Source organism: Sander lucioperca, chromosome 14 (assembly GCF_008315115.2).
Source record: "Sander lucioperca isolate FBNREF2018 chromosome 14, SLUC_FBN_1.2, whole genome shotgun sequence".
Classification (NCBI taxonomy): domain Eukaryota; kingdom Metazoa; phylum Chordata; class Actinopteri; order Perciformes; family Percidae; genus Sander; species Sander lucioperca.
The window spans coordinates 9,781,504-9,803,401 of record NC_050186.1 but is presented as its reverse complement, the minus strand read 5'-3'; the positions used below and the strand labels follow the sequence as shown (position 1 = coordinate 9,803,401).

General features: G+C 42.6%; 1 protein-coding gene across 5 annotated transcripts in view; it reads left to right on the top strand.

Annotated features, from left to right (window-relative positions):
- The window catches only part of ppp3ccb (protein phosphatase 3, catalytic subunit, gamma isozyme, b), a 54,863-nt gene extending 35,622 nt beyond the window's left edge, over window positions 1-19,241 (top strand). The window contains exons 11-14 of one of the 5 annotated variants that reach the window (XM_035991834.1): window positions 5,546-5,618; window positions 10,073-10,170; window positions 12,733-12,759; window positions 17,772-19,241. In XM_035991834.1, coding sequence (XP_035847727.1) covers window positions 5,546-5,618; window positions 10,073-10,170; window positions 12,733-12,759; window positions 17,772-17,953 — 380 coding nt within the window. In that variant the 3' untranslated portion in view covers window positions 17,954-19,241. Of the gene's footprint in view, window positions 1-5,533; window positions 5,619-10,072; window positions 10,171-12,732; window positions 12,760-17,762 lie in introns of all 5 variants that reach the window. The other 4 variants (XM_035991833.1, XM_031287886.2, XM_031287885.2 and 1 more) reach the window with 4 other exon arrangements.
- The last annotated feature ends 2,657 nt before the right edge of the window (window positions 19,242-21,898 follow it).

Here is a 21,898-nt window from a genome sequence, read left to right as displayed (position 1 = left end):
CCACAAAAACGTACTCTGCACTGTACTTTTGCGAGAAAAGTGCTGCATAGTGATAGCGGATCAGGAGTTAGCTTTAGCCTAACGTTAACCCGCAAATTCTCGTAAACTTAGCTGCTGGCGGAAACAAACAAGTCCTTCTCGGCACCTGCGCCTAGCTATTTATTATGCATGTCAATTATGCCATCAGACATGCCGATGATGTCTCCATTCTTCATTCTTTCTCAGCCTTCTGAGATTGTGTACTCCTGAGCAGTATAGTTGAATGGTTTGGCTGTAAGCTTTGTACAGTCACATGTACCAGCTCTCTTACATATCCAGTGTAAAGAGACAGAGGGATGAGGGGGAAGGGGGGCGAAAAAGATAGACTTGCTTATAGAGGTTTTACGTTGGGGGGGCCACCAAAATGTACTTTGGCACCTACATTTAGGGGCTTGGTGGCCCGTGTGGCCAGTACTTAAAAGTATTAGCGTCTATCCCTGGTGTGTGTTGATGGTGAAGTGCGTGCGTGCTTGCATGTGTGTGTGTGTGTCTGTCTGTGTGTGTGTGTGTGTGTGTCTGTGTGTGTCTGTGTCTCTGTTAGTGGTTTCTGAACCGTGAGTGTTGATCCGTGGTCCCTACGGATCAACACTCACGGTTCAGTTCAGTTGCAAAGTTTAACCATAATAATAGTGTGAAATAAGTTCTACTTAAAGTAGGCTGATAAATCTCTATGGAGGGTTGCCGTGAAAAGATACAGGCAACGCAATTTTCTGTTCACGTGAACGGCGCATGAATGAAAATCCTGGGCTAATATGGCACCGGTGCCCGGTATCTACCGGACAGAATAGCAACGCAGATTTCGGTGCTCTCTGATGCTCCGAAACCGACGTCATAGGCAACAGGAGAATTAGCCTACCTTTGAGCAAGTTTGGAGGAAAGACGGAGGTGTGGAACCAGTTTAAACAAGTCGTGGGCAGTGACAACGTATGTGTCGACTTTGTCGAGTGCATTAAGTGCGTCACGCTGCTCGCCTACGACAGCGGAAAAACGGGAACGATGAACAGACACGTGAAGAAGGCTCGCCATGGCAGAAAGGATGATAGTCAGCCTTCAACGACCTCTTCTGTTACCTCTCCAAGCATACCCCCTCTTAACAGATTTCTGTAGTTCTAACAACTCTGAATTGTAGTTGAGAACGTCAGTTATAACGGCCCACGTATTCAAAAAAATGTCGGTTAATGTGTCGGGCCGGGCTCGGACGCAACGTGCACGGGCTCGGGTTGGGTCGGGCTTGATTTTTTTTGACACAATCTAGCTCTGTGGTCGCTGCCGTTGTCGGAGAAACAACACAGACGGGGATAAATGTTGCGTTTACTTAAAATGGTAAACCTCGTGGTGCATTCAAAGTTATTGTAAAATACCTTTTTCTCATCTGTTTTTGTCATTTAACAGCAATTTACTGGTGAAAGAAGTTGTGATTGTTAAAAATTATTGTTATTACATGTTTAATAAATCCTTTAAATTCCCCCTTTTTTTGTGCTGATCCGAAAATTGATCCGATCTGTGACTCAAAACCGTGATCTGAACCGTGAGTTTTGTGATCCATTGCACCCCTAGTCTCTGTGTGTGTCTCTGTGTGTGTCTCTGTGTGTGTCTCTGTGTGTGTCTCTGTCTCTCTGTGTGTGTCTCTGTGTGTGTGTCTGTCTCTGTGTGTGTGTGTGTGTGTGTGTGTGTGTGTGTGTGTGTGTCTGTCTCTGTGTGTGTCTCTGTGTGTGTGTGTGTGCCTCTCTCTGTCTCTGTGTGTGTGTCTCTCTGTGTGTGTGTGTGTCTCTCTGTGTTTGTAGCTGTGTCTCTGTGTGTGTGTGTCTCTCTGTGTTTGTTGCTGTGTGTGTGTGTGTGTGTGTGTGTCTCTGTGTGTGTGTGTCTCTCTGTGTTTGTCGCTGTGTGTGTGTGTGTGTGTGTGTGTGTGTGTCTCTCTCTCCCTGTGTCTCTGTGTGTGTCTCTGTGTTTGTCGCTGTGTGTGTGTGTGTGTGATGTCCGTCTTATAAAAGCACAATCACTGCTCTCTTGACCTGAACTTCCTCTGTTATAGAACACAACCTTGTGGTTACAAAAGTGAAAATCACGTTTATTTACGTATATTTTTTTCAGCCCTTTGTATTTAGCTTTGGTAATAAACATTATTGCTTTTACTTTAAAAAAAAAAAAAAACCCAGTTTCTGAATATGGGCTGTGTGCATTTCTCTGTGAATTGAGCATTTTGATACTTTAAAGTTCTTATACCCTTTAAGAAATCCCGACTGTGTGATTTAAATACCGTCAAATAGGGGCGGGAATCGCCAGAGGACCAACGATACGATATAATCTAGCGCTGCGTATCGCCAACGATTTCCCAAATCAATTCTCATTCACGAGGTCCCAATTTGATTCTATTTTCCATTCGTTGCCGTTAGTAAGAAAGAGAGACTGTGTGTGTGACGTTCTTAGCTGTAAACGTAGCATCGTGTGTATAGTTTTTGTCGGAGAATCAATGCTACAACTCTTTAAGACCCAAGCCGTGTTCCCGTGTCTTGCTGCTTGCGACAACTTGGGACTCCAGGCTCTCTAACTTAAGGTGGACTGACCTTCGAGGTGGACCAGCTATTCTATTTTAGTGACGAGCTGCTCCACACCCTCCCCTGAATAACACAAATGCCGTTATATACCATATACCCCGCTGAAAATGTCAGGAAGCTACAGTATGAAGAAATAGACACCGTTAACATGAAGTTATGTTTAGATCAAATGTGACACCGTGGGCCACTCGCTGAGCCACGTTGTTATTTTGCCGTGTTTTCCCCCCAAGGTCTGTGGACGACTTAAGTGTGCATATTTGGCGGGGGTCTTTCCTCGAATAAATGTGATGTTTTTCAATTAAAAAAATGAAGCACTTTGACACAATTTTGCACCGTTATTATCTCCATATCTGTGTTTAAAAACGTTGGAAAAGCTGGAGCAGAAAATAGATAAATAAGACTCAAACAACTTGAAGACAAAACGTGTTAAAAAAGTCCAAACTTCAGTCGTTAGATCTGAGAAAAGGCTTTCATTTAGGTTGATGCTTTTTTTCGCCGTTTTTGGCACTTTATTTGCTGCATTTCACACTCATTCAGCTTATGTTGCTGCAACACGGCTGTGTGTGTGTCACTCTCTCCCTCTCTCTGTGTGTGTGTGTGTCTGTGTGTCGTGTGTCTCTCTGTGTGTGTGTGTGTGTGTCTGTGTGTCTCTGTGTGTGTGTGTGTGTGTGTGTGTGTGTCTCTGTGTGTGTCTCTGTGTGTGTGTGTCTCTCTCTCTCTCTCTCTCTCTGTGTGTGTGTCTTTCTGTGTCTGTGTGTCGTGTGTCTCTCTCTGTGTGTGTGTGTGTGTCTATCTGTATGTGTGTGTCTCTCTCTGTGTGTGTGTGTGTCTATCTGTGTGTGTGTGTGTGTCTCTCTGTGTGTGTGTGTGTGTCTGTGTCTCTGTGTGTGTGTGTCTGTGTCTTTCTGTGTCTTTGTGTGTGTGTGTGTGTCTCTCTCTCTCTCTCTCTCTCTGTGTGTGTGTGTGTGTGTGTCTCTCTTTCTCTCTGTGTGTGTGTGTCTCTCTATATGTCTCTGTGTGTGTCTCTCTCTGTGTGTGTGTGTGTGTCTCTCTATATGTCTCTGTGTGTGTCTCTCTGTGTGTGTGTGTGTGTGTGTGTGTGTGTGTGTGTGTTTTATTTAGGTTGATGTTTTTTTTTTGCTGTTTTTGGCATTTCACATTCATTCAGCTTATGTTGCTGCAAAAAAACGTCTCTGGTGCTGCACCTAAGACGTATAATTGCAGGGAAAACTATAGTTGTTTATGTTAAGTGTCAGCAGAATGATCTATCTGTCAGCAGCTCAAAGTCTACGGTGTCCCAATGGATGTACAGAAAACTATCCCTGGATTACTTTAATACTGAAGAAAAGTTACAGACATGACTATTCTTGGGGAAGTTTTGCCGTTAGGGGCGACTTTATGCCAATGTTTTCTCAGTGGATTCATGGACGATTAGACTTAGAAAACTTAAACGTCCCCGTGAGGCCATTCGTTGTTGTACAGTACAGACATAGTGACACATAATCCACCACACAAACCCAGACATCTACAGCACTATTTATCTAACACATAACATACACACATCAATAAATAGAATAAAGTAAAAAGGAGTAGTAGTCGCACTTCCCTAAAAGGCCCGAATGTCATAAATAAATCAAACTACTGCACAGTACTTCACATATATTCCTCCTCCAGTCATACCCCTCCCCACATCTTATTTAATATGGTTATTCACGACCGACATCAGACATTATGATATACTCTGTAGGGGTGGGAATCACCAGAGGCCTCACGATACGATATCATCGCGATACTTATGTCACGATACGATATTATTGCGATTTTAAACATATTGCAATATTCTGCGATACATTTTATATGTATATTTTATCTAAAAAGATACATTTATCTCTTTGTTCATCTCACTTCAATTGTATCGCTGCAAAATGGGATTGTCCAGCAGACAAACTGACCAACACACATATAATAATAGATCCATACTTGGCGTCTGTGTATCGATACAGTATTGCCACGGAAAATATTGCGATACTACGCTGTATCGATTTTTTCCCCACTCCTAATACTCGGCAAGTGCAAGTCACACTGAATCTGTAAATATGTTGTGTGTCTGTTTGTGAAGATTTAAATAAGTTATGACGGGGCGGCCTCTGGCTCACCCAGTGGGAGCGTGCGCCCCGTGTGGTTTGGGTCCTTTACAGCGGCCCCGGTTCGAATCCAACCTGCGGCCCTTTGCTGCGTGTCATCCCCTCTCTTTCTCTCCCCCTTTCCTGTCTGTCCACTGTAGAGGTGCAACGATGAATCGATTAATCGATTAGTTGTCAACTATTAAATTAACCGCCAACTATTTTTGATAGATTAATCGTTTCAGTAATTTTTTTATTTAAAAAAATCAGATTTCTCTGATTCCAGCTTGTTAAATGTGAATATCTTCTAGTTTCTTCTCTCCTCTGTGACAGTAAACTGAATATCTTTTGAGTTTTGGACAACACAAGACATTTGAGGACGTCCTCTTAGGCTTTGGGAAACACTGATCCACATTTTTCACCATGTTTTGACATTTTTATAGATCAAACAACTAATCGATTAATCGAGAAAATAATCGACAGATTAATCCACTATGAAAATAATGGTTAGTTGCAGCCCTAGTCCACTGTCACTATCGAATAAAGGGAATAGCTCCCCAATAAAAATCTTTAAATTAGTTATGACTTGGAGAAGAAGTGTGATTTTTGTCTTAAAAAATGCGCGGTCCGCCTCACAAAGTGTCTTTGCATCACGTCACAGTGTCCTAACACAACTCATCAAATCGAGTTTTTAAGGCTGAAACGTCTCAGACAAAAGACAGCGAAGCTACAGTCGTTACCGGCGTGTATATATACATACAGAGCTTTGATTGTCGTGTTTTTCTTACGATTTCTTTCTTCTGTTTTGTGCTTCAGGTGGAACTCCAGCCGTCAGAAAGGAAGTGATCAGAAATAAGATCCGAGCGATCGGGAAGATGGCTCGTGTCTTCTCTGTGCTCAGGTGGGTTTTTATTTTTTATCTCGCTGAGATTGTTGAACTTCACTGTTGAGCTCTATTGTGGCTGTGTTGATGACGGATTGTGTTGATAATTTGAGGTATTCTGCTGATTTTCAACTTTATATTAGGCATGGGCAGTATCAAGGTATTAAAGGTCCCGTATTCTGTTCATGTTCAGGTTCATACTTGTATTGTGTGCTTCTTTTTGAACATGTTTACATGCATTAATGTTAAAAACACTTTATTTCTCTCATACAGTCAGTCTAAATATACCTGTATTCACTTCTCAGTGGTTTTTTAAGCCCCCAACGTCGCCTTCAAGGCCTAACCCTAACCCTAACTATTGCCTAATCCTAGTGCCTTCCAGGTAGCACAGCCTGGAAGACGACGTTGGGGGCTTAAAACACCAAACACCGTATTCACTCTCTGTCTGAAACACTCCGTTTTAGCGCCTGTCTCTTTTCGCAATGTGTTTATTGCGCCGGTTGATATCGCCACGACGGTACAAAAACGATATATTGTGCAGCCCTAATCACCATCTTCTTTGAAACACTTAGGGTCCTATCTTGCACCCAGCGCAGTGCAGAGCCCGACCCAAGTCTCTCTGCTAGTTTAAGACCGACGCAGTTGTCAGTTTCCCATCCAGCGCCCGCTTTGTTTAAATAACAAATGCACCTGCACCCATCTGTGGCCCATGGGCGTGCTGGTCTTACAGGGAGGTGTGTTCAGGTGCATTCTGGGCGTGCTGGTCTTACAGGGAGGTGTGTTCAGGTGCATTCTGGGCGTGCTGGTCTTACAGGGAGGTGTCTTCAGGTGCATTCTGGGCGTGCTGGTCTTACAGGGAGGTGTGTTCAGGTGCATTCTGGGCGTGCTGGTCTTACAGGGAGGTGTGTTCAGGTGCATTCTGGGCGTGCTGGTCTTACAGGGAGGTGTGTTCAGGTGCGTTCTGGGCGTGCTGGTCTTACAGGGAGGTGTGTTCAGGTGCATTCTGGGCGTGCTGGTCTTACAGGGAGGTGTGTTCAGGTGCATTCTGGGCGTGCTGGTCTTACAGGGAGGTGTGTTCAGGTGCATTCTGGGAGTATTCCTATCTTGAGGCAGCGGGAAGTGATGGCACCATTGACCATCAAAAAACTGGTCTAAAGTCAATAACGCAGCATTTCATTGTTATTTTAGAGCATTAGTAAAATGCTCCTAGGCTCGTGCACAGCGCGTGCACACTATGCTTGTTACACACACAGGGACGCACAGCAGCACACACACATGCAGAAGATTACAAATAAAAATATTACGGTGCAAATCCTCCATCATAATAGCAATGCTCCAAGGTCCAAACACGCCTGGCTTTTAAAGGGAATGGGAGATGATCTCTGATTGGTTGATTGCATGTTACGCCCAAAACACCCCTCTGATTAATGACGACACTAAGTACAACCCTTTAGAACCATGCGCCCGGCGCACGGACCCTTTTTCCCGCCATCAAACTAGCAAAAGTGGATTTGGACACGCCCTAAACGCACCTGCACCAGGCGCCTCACGCCGTGACCTCAGGTGGTTAAAATAGAGCCCTCAGGGTTACTTGAGAGAAAACGCTGTAGTGTTGGAGCATCCCGTGGAGTTTCTCTCCAGATCTTTCTCTCAGTTTTTGCTCCACTTCAGTACGAGGCTAATGACTTTCTCCTGATTTACACCTGTCCTCCTTTAATCCTCTGGAAGTGTGTCACAATCATTTGTCCTTTTTTTTTAATGATGAATGCTCTTGTTCAGAAGTTATTTTAAGACCCAGAAAAGCATAACGGGCTCGTAATCTGAAGCTTGTCTTCCACCATGAGGTGTTATTTGTGAATGTCATGTTGCGGTCACAGTGGCCTGTTTTCTGTTGATTTAACGCTCCACCGTGTGTTGACCATCGCTGCTTGAACGCAGACCTTTTTGTTAAAGAGTAAGTTGTCTCTTAGTGACTGATGGGAGCAACAATCTTTGAAATTGGACAAGTATTAAGCGAGAAACAAGCTGCAATGTAACGTTCCTTCAGTCAGCGTCCACTAAAAGTTGTTGTTGCCGCTGACAGACAGATTATTCTTCTAAGTGTCTGACAACATTATGAAAGGATCCCTACAGAGATAGACCTTTTAGTTAAAGAGTAAGATCCTTTTAGTTTAACATGAAACAGCCCCGAAATCACCATCACCAAACTCCACCAGACTCCATGTAAATAATCAGGACTTTTATCATCGTAAAACACACTTCATTCAAAGTGGACAGAAACTAAATAAAACTATCAAAAGCCGTCTTGGTTCATCTTTCCACTGTTCCAACAATCACCACTCTGGTTTGGTTGAAATAAACCCTTAATTCACCCATTTACATGTGGAGATATGCTGGCTCTATACACGCTAAAAGTCCTGATTATTTACATGGAGTCTGGTGAAAATATGCTGGCTCTATACACGCTAAAAGTCCTGATTATTTACATGGAGTCTGGTGGGTTTGGTGATGGAGATTTCGGGGCTGTTTCATGTTAAACTAAAAGGATCTTACTCTTCAAAGGTGCAGTAAGTAAAGTACAAGTACCTCAACATTGTACCTAGTGCACTACATGTACTTAGTTACTTTCCACCTACATTAGCCGCAGTTTAAATTTGCATTTCAGTTGATGCATAGAAATGTAAATGTGCCTTTCTCTGAGCAGACGAGGACATTTTGTCCCTGGCAGTTCTGCTCGAACGTTACGCAAGCTCAATGTACTTTACATTCTCGTCGTGAATACAGCAACACTTAACACGTAACAAAAGGAGTATAATTAATACAAAAAGCCACCCACACACCTGAAAAGAACCCACATGCAGCTCGCAGACACAAACCACACACACACACACACACACACACACACACACACACACACACACACTGTATGTTAAGTATCTCGTCATGATGAGCCTGAGATATTAAACATTAGGGCTGCACGATGTGGAAAATATCATATTAAGGTGTTTTCAGTTCTGCTGCTTTCAGTATTCTGCTAAAATACAACAAACTGATTGTTGAGTTTAAAACTAGTGAAAGGAAATAATTTCTTTTATGGAACAAATTGAATGTTGAATTGAACATAAAAGGCAGCTCTAAAAAAAGAGAAAGTTACATTTTAAAGTGCATTTGTGCCGTCTTCGGTATTGCTCTATACACTGACAGCCAGCTAAACTCTCTCCTAACATCAACATCGTTTCCTTCCTAACTACGGCTCACACGACGTAGCGGTTACCAGCTGAGAGTCTTAAAGTGACAGCAACGTAAATAGAGAACTCATTAAGACTAGAGGCAAATTAACTTCTTACTTCCATAAATAAACTAAACTGAAAACTGAAAATTTAACAGCTTATTTATAACAAAACAGCATTTTTCTGCTGATATTTTCTTTCGACTAACAAAACATATCTGAGTGTCTTTTGCAACGTGTCGCAGCCTTTCACTAGATGTCGCAGCCTTTCACTAGATGTCGCAGCCTTTCACTAGATGTCGCAGCCTTTCACTAGATGTCGCAGCCTTTCACTAGATGTCGCAGCCTTTCACTAGATGTCGCAGCCTTTCACTAGATGTCACAGCCTTTCACTAGATGTCACAGCCTTTCACTAGATGTCACAGCCTTTCACTAGATGTCGCAGCCTTTCACTAGATGTCGCAGCCTTTCACTAGATGTCGCAGCCTTTCACTAGATGTCGCAGCCTTTCACTAGATGTCACAGCCTTTCACTAGATGTCACAGCCTTTCACTAGATGTCGCAGCCTTTCACTAGATGTCGCAGCCTTTCCTGTTTCGCAGCCTTTCACTAGATGTCACAGCCTTTCACTAGATGTCACAGCCTTTCCTGTTTCGCAGCCTTTCACTAGATGTCACAGCCTTTCACTAGATGTCGCAGCCTTTCACTAGATGTCGCAGCCTTTCACTAGATGTCGCAGCCTTTCACAGCCAGTTGATATCGCAGCGACGATAAAAAGTGATACATGGCTCTGTTTGCCCTATTAAAGATGTTTTCACTGTGATCTCTTAAACATGGACAGAGTTGTGACAGATCTCAGGTACAGCCCCTAAAACCAAAAAGTTTAAAAACAAAAGTTTACGTCACACATGTGTAAAGTGCGTGTCTGTGTTGACAAGGAAATGAGGTAACTTCTCAGTTATATCCTGGTTTTCTTTGTCTTTTATGATAATAAACTAATTATTTGGGTATTTTTTAATACAGAGAGATATAGAGACAAAATACAAACATTGTTGTGTTTATTTTCCTCCTTTCACAAACCTTTTTTGGTACGATTGGCATCTCAGTTGTGTTTTTTTTTGCTGGTTTTCTGATTTAGTTTTCAGATAGATGGAGTAACTTTAGGTTTGAGTAATGATCAGCTAAAAGAAGCAGTTTAATTATGTCAAATTGTTGACACAACGTGTGTAATGTGTGTTGGCAGAGAGGAGAATGAGAGTGTGTTACAGCTGAAGGGGCTGACCCCGACAGGAACGCTGCCCGTGGGAGTTTTGTCCGGAGGTCGGCCATCTCTGGAAAGCGGTAAGTACGAACGCAGCCGAGCATCGCACCCAAACACTAACAGGAGAGTCGAGCTAACACTAACTCTGTGCCTGCACTCACACTGACAGACTAACACTCAGAGACACACACATACACACACACATTACACACACACACACACACATCCACCCACAGGGAAACAGAAATGTCAAGTGGCACTCTCCTCTGAAGGAGCGTTGTTCAAACATCTCCACCACGCTGCCCTTTAGAGACAAAGAACTGCAACATGAGTGGGAGTTCATGAAAATTAAAATGTATCTGTGTTTAGTTTGTCTGTTTACACTGATATCAATATCATTAACCAGTCCCTCCAGAAAAACGTGATTATGCGATTGCATATACTCAACGCATGATCAGCCAAAGTCTGCATATTTATGCGGGGGCCGCATTTTTTCAAATACGCCGCACTTTCGCCGCATAAATTGCAGATTTCCGCGCAAAATATGCGGGACTTGCATGATTTCATAATCCCCGCATTTTCGTTGCAAAAAAGTCCCACATATCTTAGCAGAAAGTTGAAAAATGTTGTGTTTACTTCACACAAGAGCAGCCATTTTCCCCTGTTGCCATGGGAACGTTATGAAGTGACGTAATTACGCGACGTGAACATCATCGAAAAGCTGCAAACCCCGCGATGAAGCCACGATGAAACCACAGTTTTTGCAAGTTCCCGCAATTTCATCGCATAAAATTGCATAAATATCCCAAATATTCCATCACATTTTTTAAGATAACGTGCCCCATAATCAAGGATTTTTGCCCGCAACAATCACAAAAAAAACTCCACATTTTTCTGGAAGGACTGATTAATTAATTAACAATTTAAGGGGAGACACAGCAGGCAAAAACCTAATTTTTCAGTTTGAGTTGTTGGGCTGTTTTGCTTCCATTACATATCTTTCATACTGCTGGGAAAAAAACATCTAAAAATACACATTTAGTTGTTTATCAGATTAATAACAAACAATACACGGATATAAAGTAAGCTGGAATAACAACATCATGGTGCAGATATATAAAAAAAGTCAGAGTTCATACTTTATCAGGTCTGTTCGTAAGACGACAAGCAAACAGCTTTTAAAATGCTTGTTTTTTGAATGGAGTTTGGTGCTATTTCGATCAGGGCTGTGCTTACACTGTGGCTGCTCCGTACGCACAACAGACCCATAAGTTCTGAAGTTATCTTAGAGGTAATCCAACTCCCTCGCTTATTTTACTGTCCGCTCGCTGTAAATAACGAGGAGCTACAGTACTCTGGGCGCCACAGACAGCTACAGTTATTTCTCCATTTGTGATTCAACAGTCTCGCGTGTCCAGACCTTCCTCCTCCACAGCGCTGTGAGGGAAGGTCTGGCTAGTCCACACAGCATTCCTGGATGGGAGGAAAACGTGCTCTGGTTCATTGGCATTTCTTTAAACCAATCACAATCATCTTGGGCGGGGCTAAGCTCCGGACGGAGCCACGGTGCCTCTGCTAAATAGTCTCAGGAAGGAACTTGTTTTGGTGGAACATGTGGACGTTCAATAGTAGTTTTAGTCGTGCAACAGAAAACTCAGATTGGACAGATAGTCTAGCTAGCTGTCTGGATTTACCCTGCAGACATCTGAGGAGCAGTTAACCATAGTCCTCACAAATCCACCAGAGGTTAGAACGCCAACACAGAGACAGAGGAAGGGGACGGATATCCGGCCTAAATGAGTGAAATCTGGCAGATTTTCCGGCGGCATCGGAGCAACCCAAAAGTGGAAGGTCAAGGCTATAGAGTACTAGAGACCTAACAATTCCCCGCAAGAGCATTTATGTGTTTGTCGCTGGGAAAAGTAAATTCCAGAATCAGCTATTCTTTCTGTGTACACATTACTGAAAGTAATTACAAGTAAATGGGGGCTATCATTCAGGTAGAATGATAATTGAGCGGAAGTACGTAGGAGGGCGGAGCCAGGCTATCATTCAGGTCACATTTAGTAGTTTCAAACACATCAAATGTCCACAAAACAAAGGAAGAAGTAATTTAGATCTATTCATTGTCGGAGTCTTTTCACTGGATTAGCTGACAATAGTACGAAGTTTTAACGAAACCGCAGAGAAAAACATGAAAATATTTTGCGTCTTAGCCTCATTTGCGCCGCCCGCAGCGAATTAGCATCTCTTAGCGTCTTTATGTTGACTTTTGTGTAGTCACACCACCAAATTCGCGCACGTTTTGCACAAATTTGGTGCCGTGATTACACACAAAGTGGGAACACGCCCATCACTCTCACTGTGGTTACTTTATCTATTCAGGGCAGCGTGGTGTAAACACTTTCCCATATTGTATCCATATAACAAACATTTTTCTCATTATTATTGTTAAAACTATTGTTGTTATGATTGTATATAGCTGTTGTGTAATCCCTGACCCCCACGGTGGATGGAGGGGCGGGGTTGTATGATGACTGTTAACAGGACTGACGGATGACTGACTGAATGCATTGATATATAACGTTCCCACTCTCTCTCCATTGGTTTTGGGCATGGCACTGCTACTCACGCTTACACAGCCACCGTAGAGGCAGAAGAGGCACGAGGTATGCAACCATCATTATCTGTCTGTCTGTCTCCTCTCTCAGCTCTCTGTCATGTTTTTAACTGTCATGATGTCAAAAAAATGTTTAAAAGTCAGTTTTTTTGTTACTGATTTGGTGTCTGAAAGCTGTCGCAGTTTAACTCTCTGAGGTGTTTGACAAAACTCCTACTTTATTATATTACAGAATTTCATTTCAGACATTTCTTTTACTATCTTAATCATATATAACCTAAAGACTTTGGTACTAACTCATTTCATGCACCGAAACAATTCGTACAACACACACACACACACACACACACACACACACACACACACACACACACACACACACACACACACACTCACACGGACACACACTCACACGGACACACACTCACACACACACACACACACAGACACACACACACACACACACTCACACGGACACACACTCACACGGACACACACTCACACGGACACACACACACACACACACACACACACACACACACACACACACACACACACACACACACACACACACACACACACACACACAGACACACACACAGACATACACACACACACACACACACACAGACACATAGACACGGACACACACACACACACATAGACACAGACACACACAGAGACACACACACGGACACACACACACACACACAGACACATAGACACAGACACACACACGGACACACACACACACACACACACACACACACACACACACACACACACACACAGACACACGGACACACACACACACAGACACATAGACACAGACACACACACACACAGACATACACACACACACAGACAGACAGACACATAGACACAGACACACACACACACACACACACACACACACACACACACACAGAGAGACACACACACACACACACACACACACACACAGACAGACACACACACTCAGGAGCAGAAAGAATTAATTAAAAGAAATGGGAGAGAAAAATAGGGCTGGGAACCGAATTCAATACTTTTTAGACACCGACGGAATTGCCTCTAAAGTATCGAAAAATGCCTCGTCATTCAATACAAGAGTTCAACACCTACAGGAGTAAATCTATCAGCGGCAGTGAGCCAATCAGCACGCAGCATGCTTCTACCAAGATCTAATAATGTCTGTGATTGGCTGTCTAACGTTACACGTAGTAGAGACACGCGGGAATAACTACGCTGTGTCTCTCCGTAATGTTGTCATTTCTTTGTTTTATTAAATTAGCATCGAAAAAATATCGTTTATGAACCGTTATCGAAGTCACGATATCGGTATTGAACATTTAAGAACGATACCCAGCCCTAGAGAAAAACAAGCAAACCAAAAAAGACAGAAGCTATTAAACTACAGAAGGCAAGCGCGCCCTTAGGAAGGGTTGACAACTTTGTCGTTTTTGAGGAGTTACTTCTCACAGCAGAAGTTCTCTGAGAATCTCTTTTATATTTAAGATAAACTGGTGTTGGAACTGACGTTTCCTTTGTGTTTTTCTGGGTCGAAATTTCAACATTTTGTTGTTCTTTTTCTACACTATTCTCTACGTTTTTGTTGATTTTTTTTCCCCATTTTTGTCACTTTTTTCAAAAGAATTTTGGTCACTTTTTCCCCAATTTTTTTTCTCACTTTTTTAAAAAAATTTTCTCACTTTTTTCCCAATTGTTTTTGTTGATTTTTTTCCAATTTTTTTTGTCACTTTTTTCAAAAGAATTTTTGTCACTTTTTTCCCCAATTTCTTTTCGTCACTTTTTTCAATTTGTTTTGTCACTTTTTTCAAAAAAGAATTGACACTTTTTTTCAAAAAAATTTGGGCACTTTTTCCCCCATGTTTTTGTAAATTGTTTACAATATTTTGCCACTTTTTTCAATTTTTTTGTGTGACTTTTTCCCCATTTTTTGTAAATATTTTTCAATTTGTTGTCACTTTTTTTTTCAATTTGTTTTGTCTATTATTCCAAATTTTGTCACTTTCTTCCAATGTTTTTGTCATTTTTTTTTCAATTTGTCACTTTTTAAAAATGTGTTTGTTTATTATTCCAAATTTTGTCACTTTTTTCCATTTTTTTTAAATTATGTTTTTGTCAATTTTCAACACGTTTTTGTTGTCGATTTTCCCCATGTTCTTCACCTTGCTGTCAGACATTATTTACATCACAGCACGGAGTAAAGATCTGCTGCTGAGCGAGCGTCACTTTGTTTTTGTTGTATTCAAATTCAGTTCCACAAGAATAATAACAATAACCCTTTTAATGAGAGTCTGTTTCTTTGTCTTCATGCTTTCCTCGTCCTGTTTGGAAGTAAGTTTTCTCTGCTGGTCCAACCAGTGATCCCAGTATTCTCTATATACTTCATGTACTTCCGTGTTTTATTGGGTGGACATTCAAGTTTATTCTATTCTAATAACTGAATGTGCAGCGCAATCTGACATTGTACAGGAGCAAAAAAATGGAAGGAGGGAAATGTATTTCGTCCCGGATTATGTTTGTTTTTGACGTATCGCAAATACAATTCTAATAACTTACGTTACAAATGTCCGTATTTGAACCGAAAACCACAATCTTTTTCTAAACATAACCAAGTAGTTTCATAAGAATAGTTTCCAGGCTTCATACGTTTTGAAAAAACCTGTAAAAGTTATGGAATTTAAAAAATGCAAATTCCAGGCCTGGAAAGATTTTGGAAACATAAAAAGACCCAGAAAGTTTTGGAAAAGTTATGGAATTTTTGTTTTTAACACAGCATAATAATATGTGATTAATAAATGTATTTCACGTCATCCTAACTATCAACCACATACATTATCATTCATTTTATCGTTAAACCTCTGAGGGGAAACTTTAACACAGATTTCTATTCTTATTGTATAATGTCGACTGACATTTTCAGGAATACATAGTCATGGAAATTTGCCAAAAAGTCATGGAAAAGTATTGGTTAAAATGCGTATGAACCCTGAACGGTTATGTTTATGTACGTAACTTATAGTCATGTTAACAAATTAGGACACCCATGCTAAAGTTGACTAAAAGGAGGAATAAAAAAATCATCTTTTGGAAATTGATCTTAATACCTTAATTAAAAAAATGAGGAAAAATCCAACCTTTAAGGACACCAATTTTCTTTGTGAATTAATAATGTATCGTAAATAAATAAATGTTCTTCCTTAAAATACAGGGGCCATAATTATACATACCCCTATGTTAAATTCCCATAGAGGAAGGCAGATTTTTATTTTGAAAGGCCAGTTATTTCATGGATCCAGGATACTATGCATCCTGATAAAGTTCCCTTGGCCCCCACATCATCACATACCCTTCACCATACCCCACATCATCACATACCCTTCACCATACCCCCACATCATCACATACCCTTCACCATACCCCACATCATCACATACCCTTCACCATACCCCCACATCATCACATACCCTTCACCATACCCCCACATCATCACATACCCTTCACCATACCCCCACATCATCACATACCCTTCACCATACCCCACATCATCACATACCCTTCACCATACCCCCACATCATCACATACCCTTCACCATACCCCACATCATCACATACCCTTCACCATACCCCACATCATCACATACCCTTCACCATACCCCCACATCATCACATACCCTTCACCATACCCCCACATCATCACATACCCTTCACCATACCCCCCACATCATCACATACCCTTCACCATACCCCCACATCATCACATACCCTTCACCATACCCCCACATCATCACATACCCTTCACCATACCCCCACATCATCACATACCCTTCACCATACCTAGAGACTGGCATGGTTTTATTTCAGTTAGCCTAATTTGCATTGAGAGATGATTTTATGGAAAGTACCCCATGCCAATCTCTAGGTATGGTGAAGGGTATGTGATGATGTGGGGTATGGTGAAGGGTATGTGATGATGTGGGGTATGGTGAAGGGTATGTGATGATGTGGGGGTATGGTGAAGGGTATGTGATGATGTGGGGTATGGTGAAGGGTATGTGATGATGTGGGGGTATAGTGAAGGGTCTTTGATGATGTGGGGGTATGGTGAAGGGTATGTGATGATGTGGGGGTATGGTGAAGGGTATGTGATGATGTGGGGGTATGGTGAAGGGTATGTGATGATGTGGGGGTATGGTGAAGGGTATGTGATGATGTGGGGGTATAGTGAAGGGTATGTGATGATGTGGGGGTATGGTGAAGGGTATGTGATGATGTGGGGGTATGGTGAAGGGTATGTGATGATGTGGGGGTATGGTGAAGGGTATGTGATGATGTGGGGGTATAGTGAAGGGTATGTGATGATGTGGGGGTATAGTGAAGGGTATGTGATGATGTGGGGTATGGTGAAGGGTATGTGATGATGTGGGGGTATGGTGAAGGGTATGTGATGATGTGGGGGTATGGTGAAGGGTATGTGATGATGTGGGGGTATAGTGAAGGGTATGTGATGATGTGGGGGTATGGTGAAGGGTATGTGATGATGTGGGGTATGGTGAAGGGTATGTGATGATGTGGGGGCCAAGGGAACTTTATCAGGATGCATAGTATCCTGGATCCATGAAATAACTGGCCTTTCAAAATAAGTCTGCCTGCCTCTATGGGAATTTAACACAGGGGTGTAGTGACTTATGCTCCCTGTATTTTAAGGAAGAACATTTATTTATTTACGATACATTATTCATTCACCAAGAAAATTGGTGTCCTTAAAGGTTGGATTTTTCCTCATTTTTTTTAATTAAGGTATTAAGATCAATTTCCAAAAGATGATTTTTTTATTCCTCTTTTTAGTCAACTTTAGCATGGGTGTCCTAATTTTTTCACGACTGTAACTTACGTTACAAATATCCGTATTTGAACCCAAACCACGATCTTTTTCTACCAAGTAGTTTCATATTTCATAAGAATAATTTCTGTTGCCGTTAACGTCGTTATGGCTCTGCTCTGATACGTTTTCTTGTTTCCTCGCAGCCATTCAAGGCTTCAACCCGCAGCACAAGATCCAGAGCTTCGAGGAGGCTCGTGGTCTGGATCGCATCAACGAGAGGATGCCCCCTCGCCGCGACAGCAAGCAGCAAGAGGCCGCGGCCCCCCCCTCCCAAAACAACCTGCCGGCCAGCACCGGGCCTCCGGACAAGAACGGCACCAACGCACAGGCCTAAATCCCTTTTTTCCCCTTCCCTTTATCTCCCTCTCTTCCTCCTCCTCCTCCTCTCCTTGCTTCCTTCCCTTCCCCTCTTCTCTCCTTTTTAAGAGCCGGGAGAAGAGGCCGTTCAGTCCGAGCGACTCTCACCACGCTTAATTTATTTTATCATCTATTAAAATATCATAGTTTAAGACTGAACAGGATAAAATCTCAAACCGTACGTGGACTTGCTGCCGGCAATCACCGCCCAGTCGAATCCATTTTCTAGATGTATAATCGGGAGGCTGTCGTCTCTCGGGGCGACAACCTTTTTTGTTTTTGTTTTTGTTTCTATCAGCGTTTTATTTTGGCGAGGGAGGAAGTGACGCTGTGTTCATATACGCACACACGCACACACACACACACACACACACACACACACCGACATTCACACTTACACACACTCTCTCTCTTTCTCTCTCACACACACACACACACACACACACACACACACACACACACACAGTCTCTCTCTCTCTCACACACACACAGACACACACACACACACACACAGACCTTCAGATTGCATAAAGTCCATCCTTTCTTATGCCAATGATAGTGTGACTGAGCTCTCTGGAGCGAGTATTGACATTTATATTATATATGTATATTTTAATTGTTCCCTCTTTTCAATGTGATGTTTTTTTGTTTTTTTTACAACACATAGATTTAGGCTGAAGTATCCAGAGAGGGAGGGAGGGAGGGAGCGAGAGATTAAAGGGTTATACTGCTTTATTACAACTCGAGTCTCGAGTAGGGCTGCAACTACCGATATTATTCTCTTTGTTGACTGGTTTTCTCGATTTAATGGATTACTTGTTTGGTCTCTAAAATGTCCGAAAATGTGGATCAGTGTTTCCCAAAAAAGTCCTAGATGACGTCTTCAAATGTCTTGTCAAAGATATTGGGTTTCCTGTCACAGAGGAGAGAAGAAACTAGAAACGGTTTCACATCTAACAAGCTGACGTCTCACACCGTTTCTGGGTTTGATGGTGAAATCTGAACTCGAGGCCTCGGCAGGTTTTTCCGTCAGACGTACGGCATCTGCGAGCAAACTCCGATCTTTTAACAAGACGTTGGTTTAAAAAGCTCCGGGGAAAGTTTAGTGAATGGACCCCGAGTTCATATTTTCATCACTTCTAAAAAATCACAAACAAAAGAAAACGATGAGACGTCGCTGCAACGAAATCTGATGAGTCGGAAACAAATGTGCAGGCGAGAGATTTCTCTTGAAATACGTTGGACACTGTAAAGTCAAAATACTGTAAAATGATTCCCCGTAAACACTCGTCACAGTTTACGCTCTCTCTGCTGCGGATGGTTCAACGCAGCGCTCGTTGCAATTAAAATGTTTAAAAAAAAGTCAAAGAATGTCGACTAAAATGACAGAAGTGACAAAAAAACGGCCAAAACATTGAAAGAAAAATGACTAAAGGCATTGAAAGCCTCGAAAAACGTGTGTGTGTGTGAGTGAGTGAGAGAGAGAGTCTGTGTGTGTGTGTGTGTGTGTGAGAGACTGTGTGTGAGAGTGTGTGTGAGTGTGTGTGTGTGTGTGTGTGTGTGTGTGTGTGAGAGACTGTGTGTGTGAGAGTGTGTGTGTGTGAGAGACTGTGTGTGAGAGTCTGTGTGTGTGTGTGTGTGTGAGAGTGTGTGTGTGTGTGTGTGTGTGTGTGAGAGAGTCTGTGTGTGTGTGTGTGTGTGTGTGTGTGTGTGTGTGTGTGTGAGAATCGTGCAACAGCCCAACAAATATGACAACAAAGCAGACGGTTTGATCATGTGATTAGTGAATGAACTGCATCCTGTTTCTGACTTATCAGACTTATTTTTTTTCAAATATTAATAAGAATCACGTTACTGATCGAGAAGACGGACAAGATCTCCCGAAAACAAAGACCCACATTTGCCTAAATGTCTGTTTATAAATCTACAAAGAGAAGCAGGAGAGAAGGGAACTTTGGGACCTGGGTGCGTTTGATTTCATGTTTGTTTTCTTTCTGTTTGCGGGCGGGTGGGCAGGTGGGCGTATGTTTGGAGCGAGGCCTCCTTTCTGACTTCTGTTCAGCTCTCAGAACATATCTCACAGAATGTACAGAAACCGTTTAAAAAGATGAAATCCAGATTTCTTTTCTTTCTTTACAGCTACATTTAAACAAAGAGAGAAGTTTTCTGTCGATGTGCGAGGCCTCTCATTTCTCTAGATGTTTCACTCCATTCAAATAAAAAAACAGAAAAGTACCAGCGTGTCCGTGTGCATTTGTGTGTGTGTGTGTGTGTGTGTGGAGACGTGTGTTTCTCTGTGTTTCCCTGTGTGTGTGTGTGTGTATTTGTGTGTGTGGGGGGGTGGGTGTGTGTTTCTCTGTGTTTGTGTGTGTGTTTCCCTGTGTGTGTCTTTGTGTGTGTGTGTGTGTGGCTCTCAAGGACTCCACGTCTCCTTCACCGTGCGGCTGCCAATCACAGCGCGGCGTGGGAGGTGTTGCTTTGTGTGCGAGGCGTTCATGTGTGGGCCCGTATGTTCCCTAGCAACACATGATTACCTGCAGCCCAGCGAGATGGAGGAAGGGTTAATGAAGATGGAGGGGGGGGGTTTGGACACGACATGATTTGGACACGAGCGCTCCACAATCTGTCACGACAAAGACGTGTGAAACAACCACTACAGCTCCGAGGTGTGTGTGTGTGTGTGTGTGTGAGAGAGAGTCTGTGTGTGTGTGTGTGTGTGTGTGTGTGTGTGTGTGTGTGTGTGTGTGTGTGTGTGTGAGTGTGTGAATGAGAGTGTGTGTGTGTGTGTGAGAGTCTGTGTGTGTGTGTGAGTGAGAGAGAGTGTGTATGAGTGAGAGAGTGTGTGAGTGAGTCTGTGTGTGTGTGTGAGTGTGTGAATGAGAGTGAGTGAGAGAGTGTGAGTGAGAGTCTGTGTGTGTGTGTGTGTGTGTGTGTGTGTGTGAGAGAGTGTGTGTGTGGTGTTTTTAGACAATGTTGGAGCTTTTTTCGACCCTTTCCTTCAAAGTTTCTGGCTGGGTTTCTGTTAGAGGTGTGGAAATTAATCAAGTAATGGATGCATCGAGAATCGTGGACGATGCTGCATCGATAATCGGCCGGGACATAATCGATTATTTCTGTTTACATATTCTGGGATGTTTTGTACATTCAGGAAGTGCCGTGTGCTCAGTGCTGTAGTTTTATGCATCCAATTTATTTAGTATTACAGCCCTGCAGAATGTTTAGTTTTTGAAGCTTGAAAAGCTATGAATTAAATATCCTTGGGCGCCCGGATAGCTCAGTTGGTGGAGCGGGCGCCCATGTGTGGAGATTTACTCCTCGACGCAGTGGACCCGGGATAGACTCCGACCTGCGGCCCTTTGCTGCATGCCATTCCCCCTCTCTCCCCTTTCTTGTCCTATATTGCTTTAATAGAAAAATGTATTCGACGCATCGTGATGCATCGAGATATTGAATCCAAGACATAATAATCGTAATCGAATCGGGAGATCAGTGAAGAGTCACACCTCTAGTTCCTGTAGTATCTGCAATATCACTAACCAGGGTTCAAAATTAGCACCATCTACCAGCCAAATGCTGGTAAAATATACAATTGGCTGGTAGATTTGCTACACTCACCAGCCAAAAACCAATGGTAATCCTTTGAGTGGCTGGTTAAATTTGAACATTCACTAGCCATTTGGTTGGTGGACGAAAAAGTTAATTTTGAACCCTGTCACTAACCTAGCTCTGGGGAGCTTATTCCCCAGAGTCTCACCCAGCTATTCTCTGCTGTGCCACGCTACACCCTGCTGTGCCCTGCAGTGCCCTGCTATGACATGAACTACTACGACTACTATTTCTAGTCACTGTTCCATTATCTTTGTGACTATTATTGTCACTGTTCATCACACCCCCAACCGGCACCGTCAGACACCGCCTACCA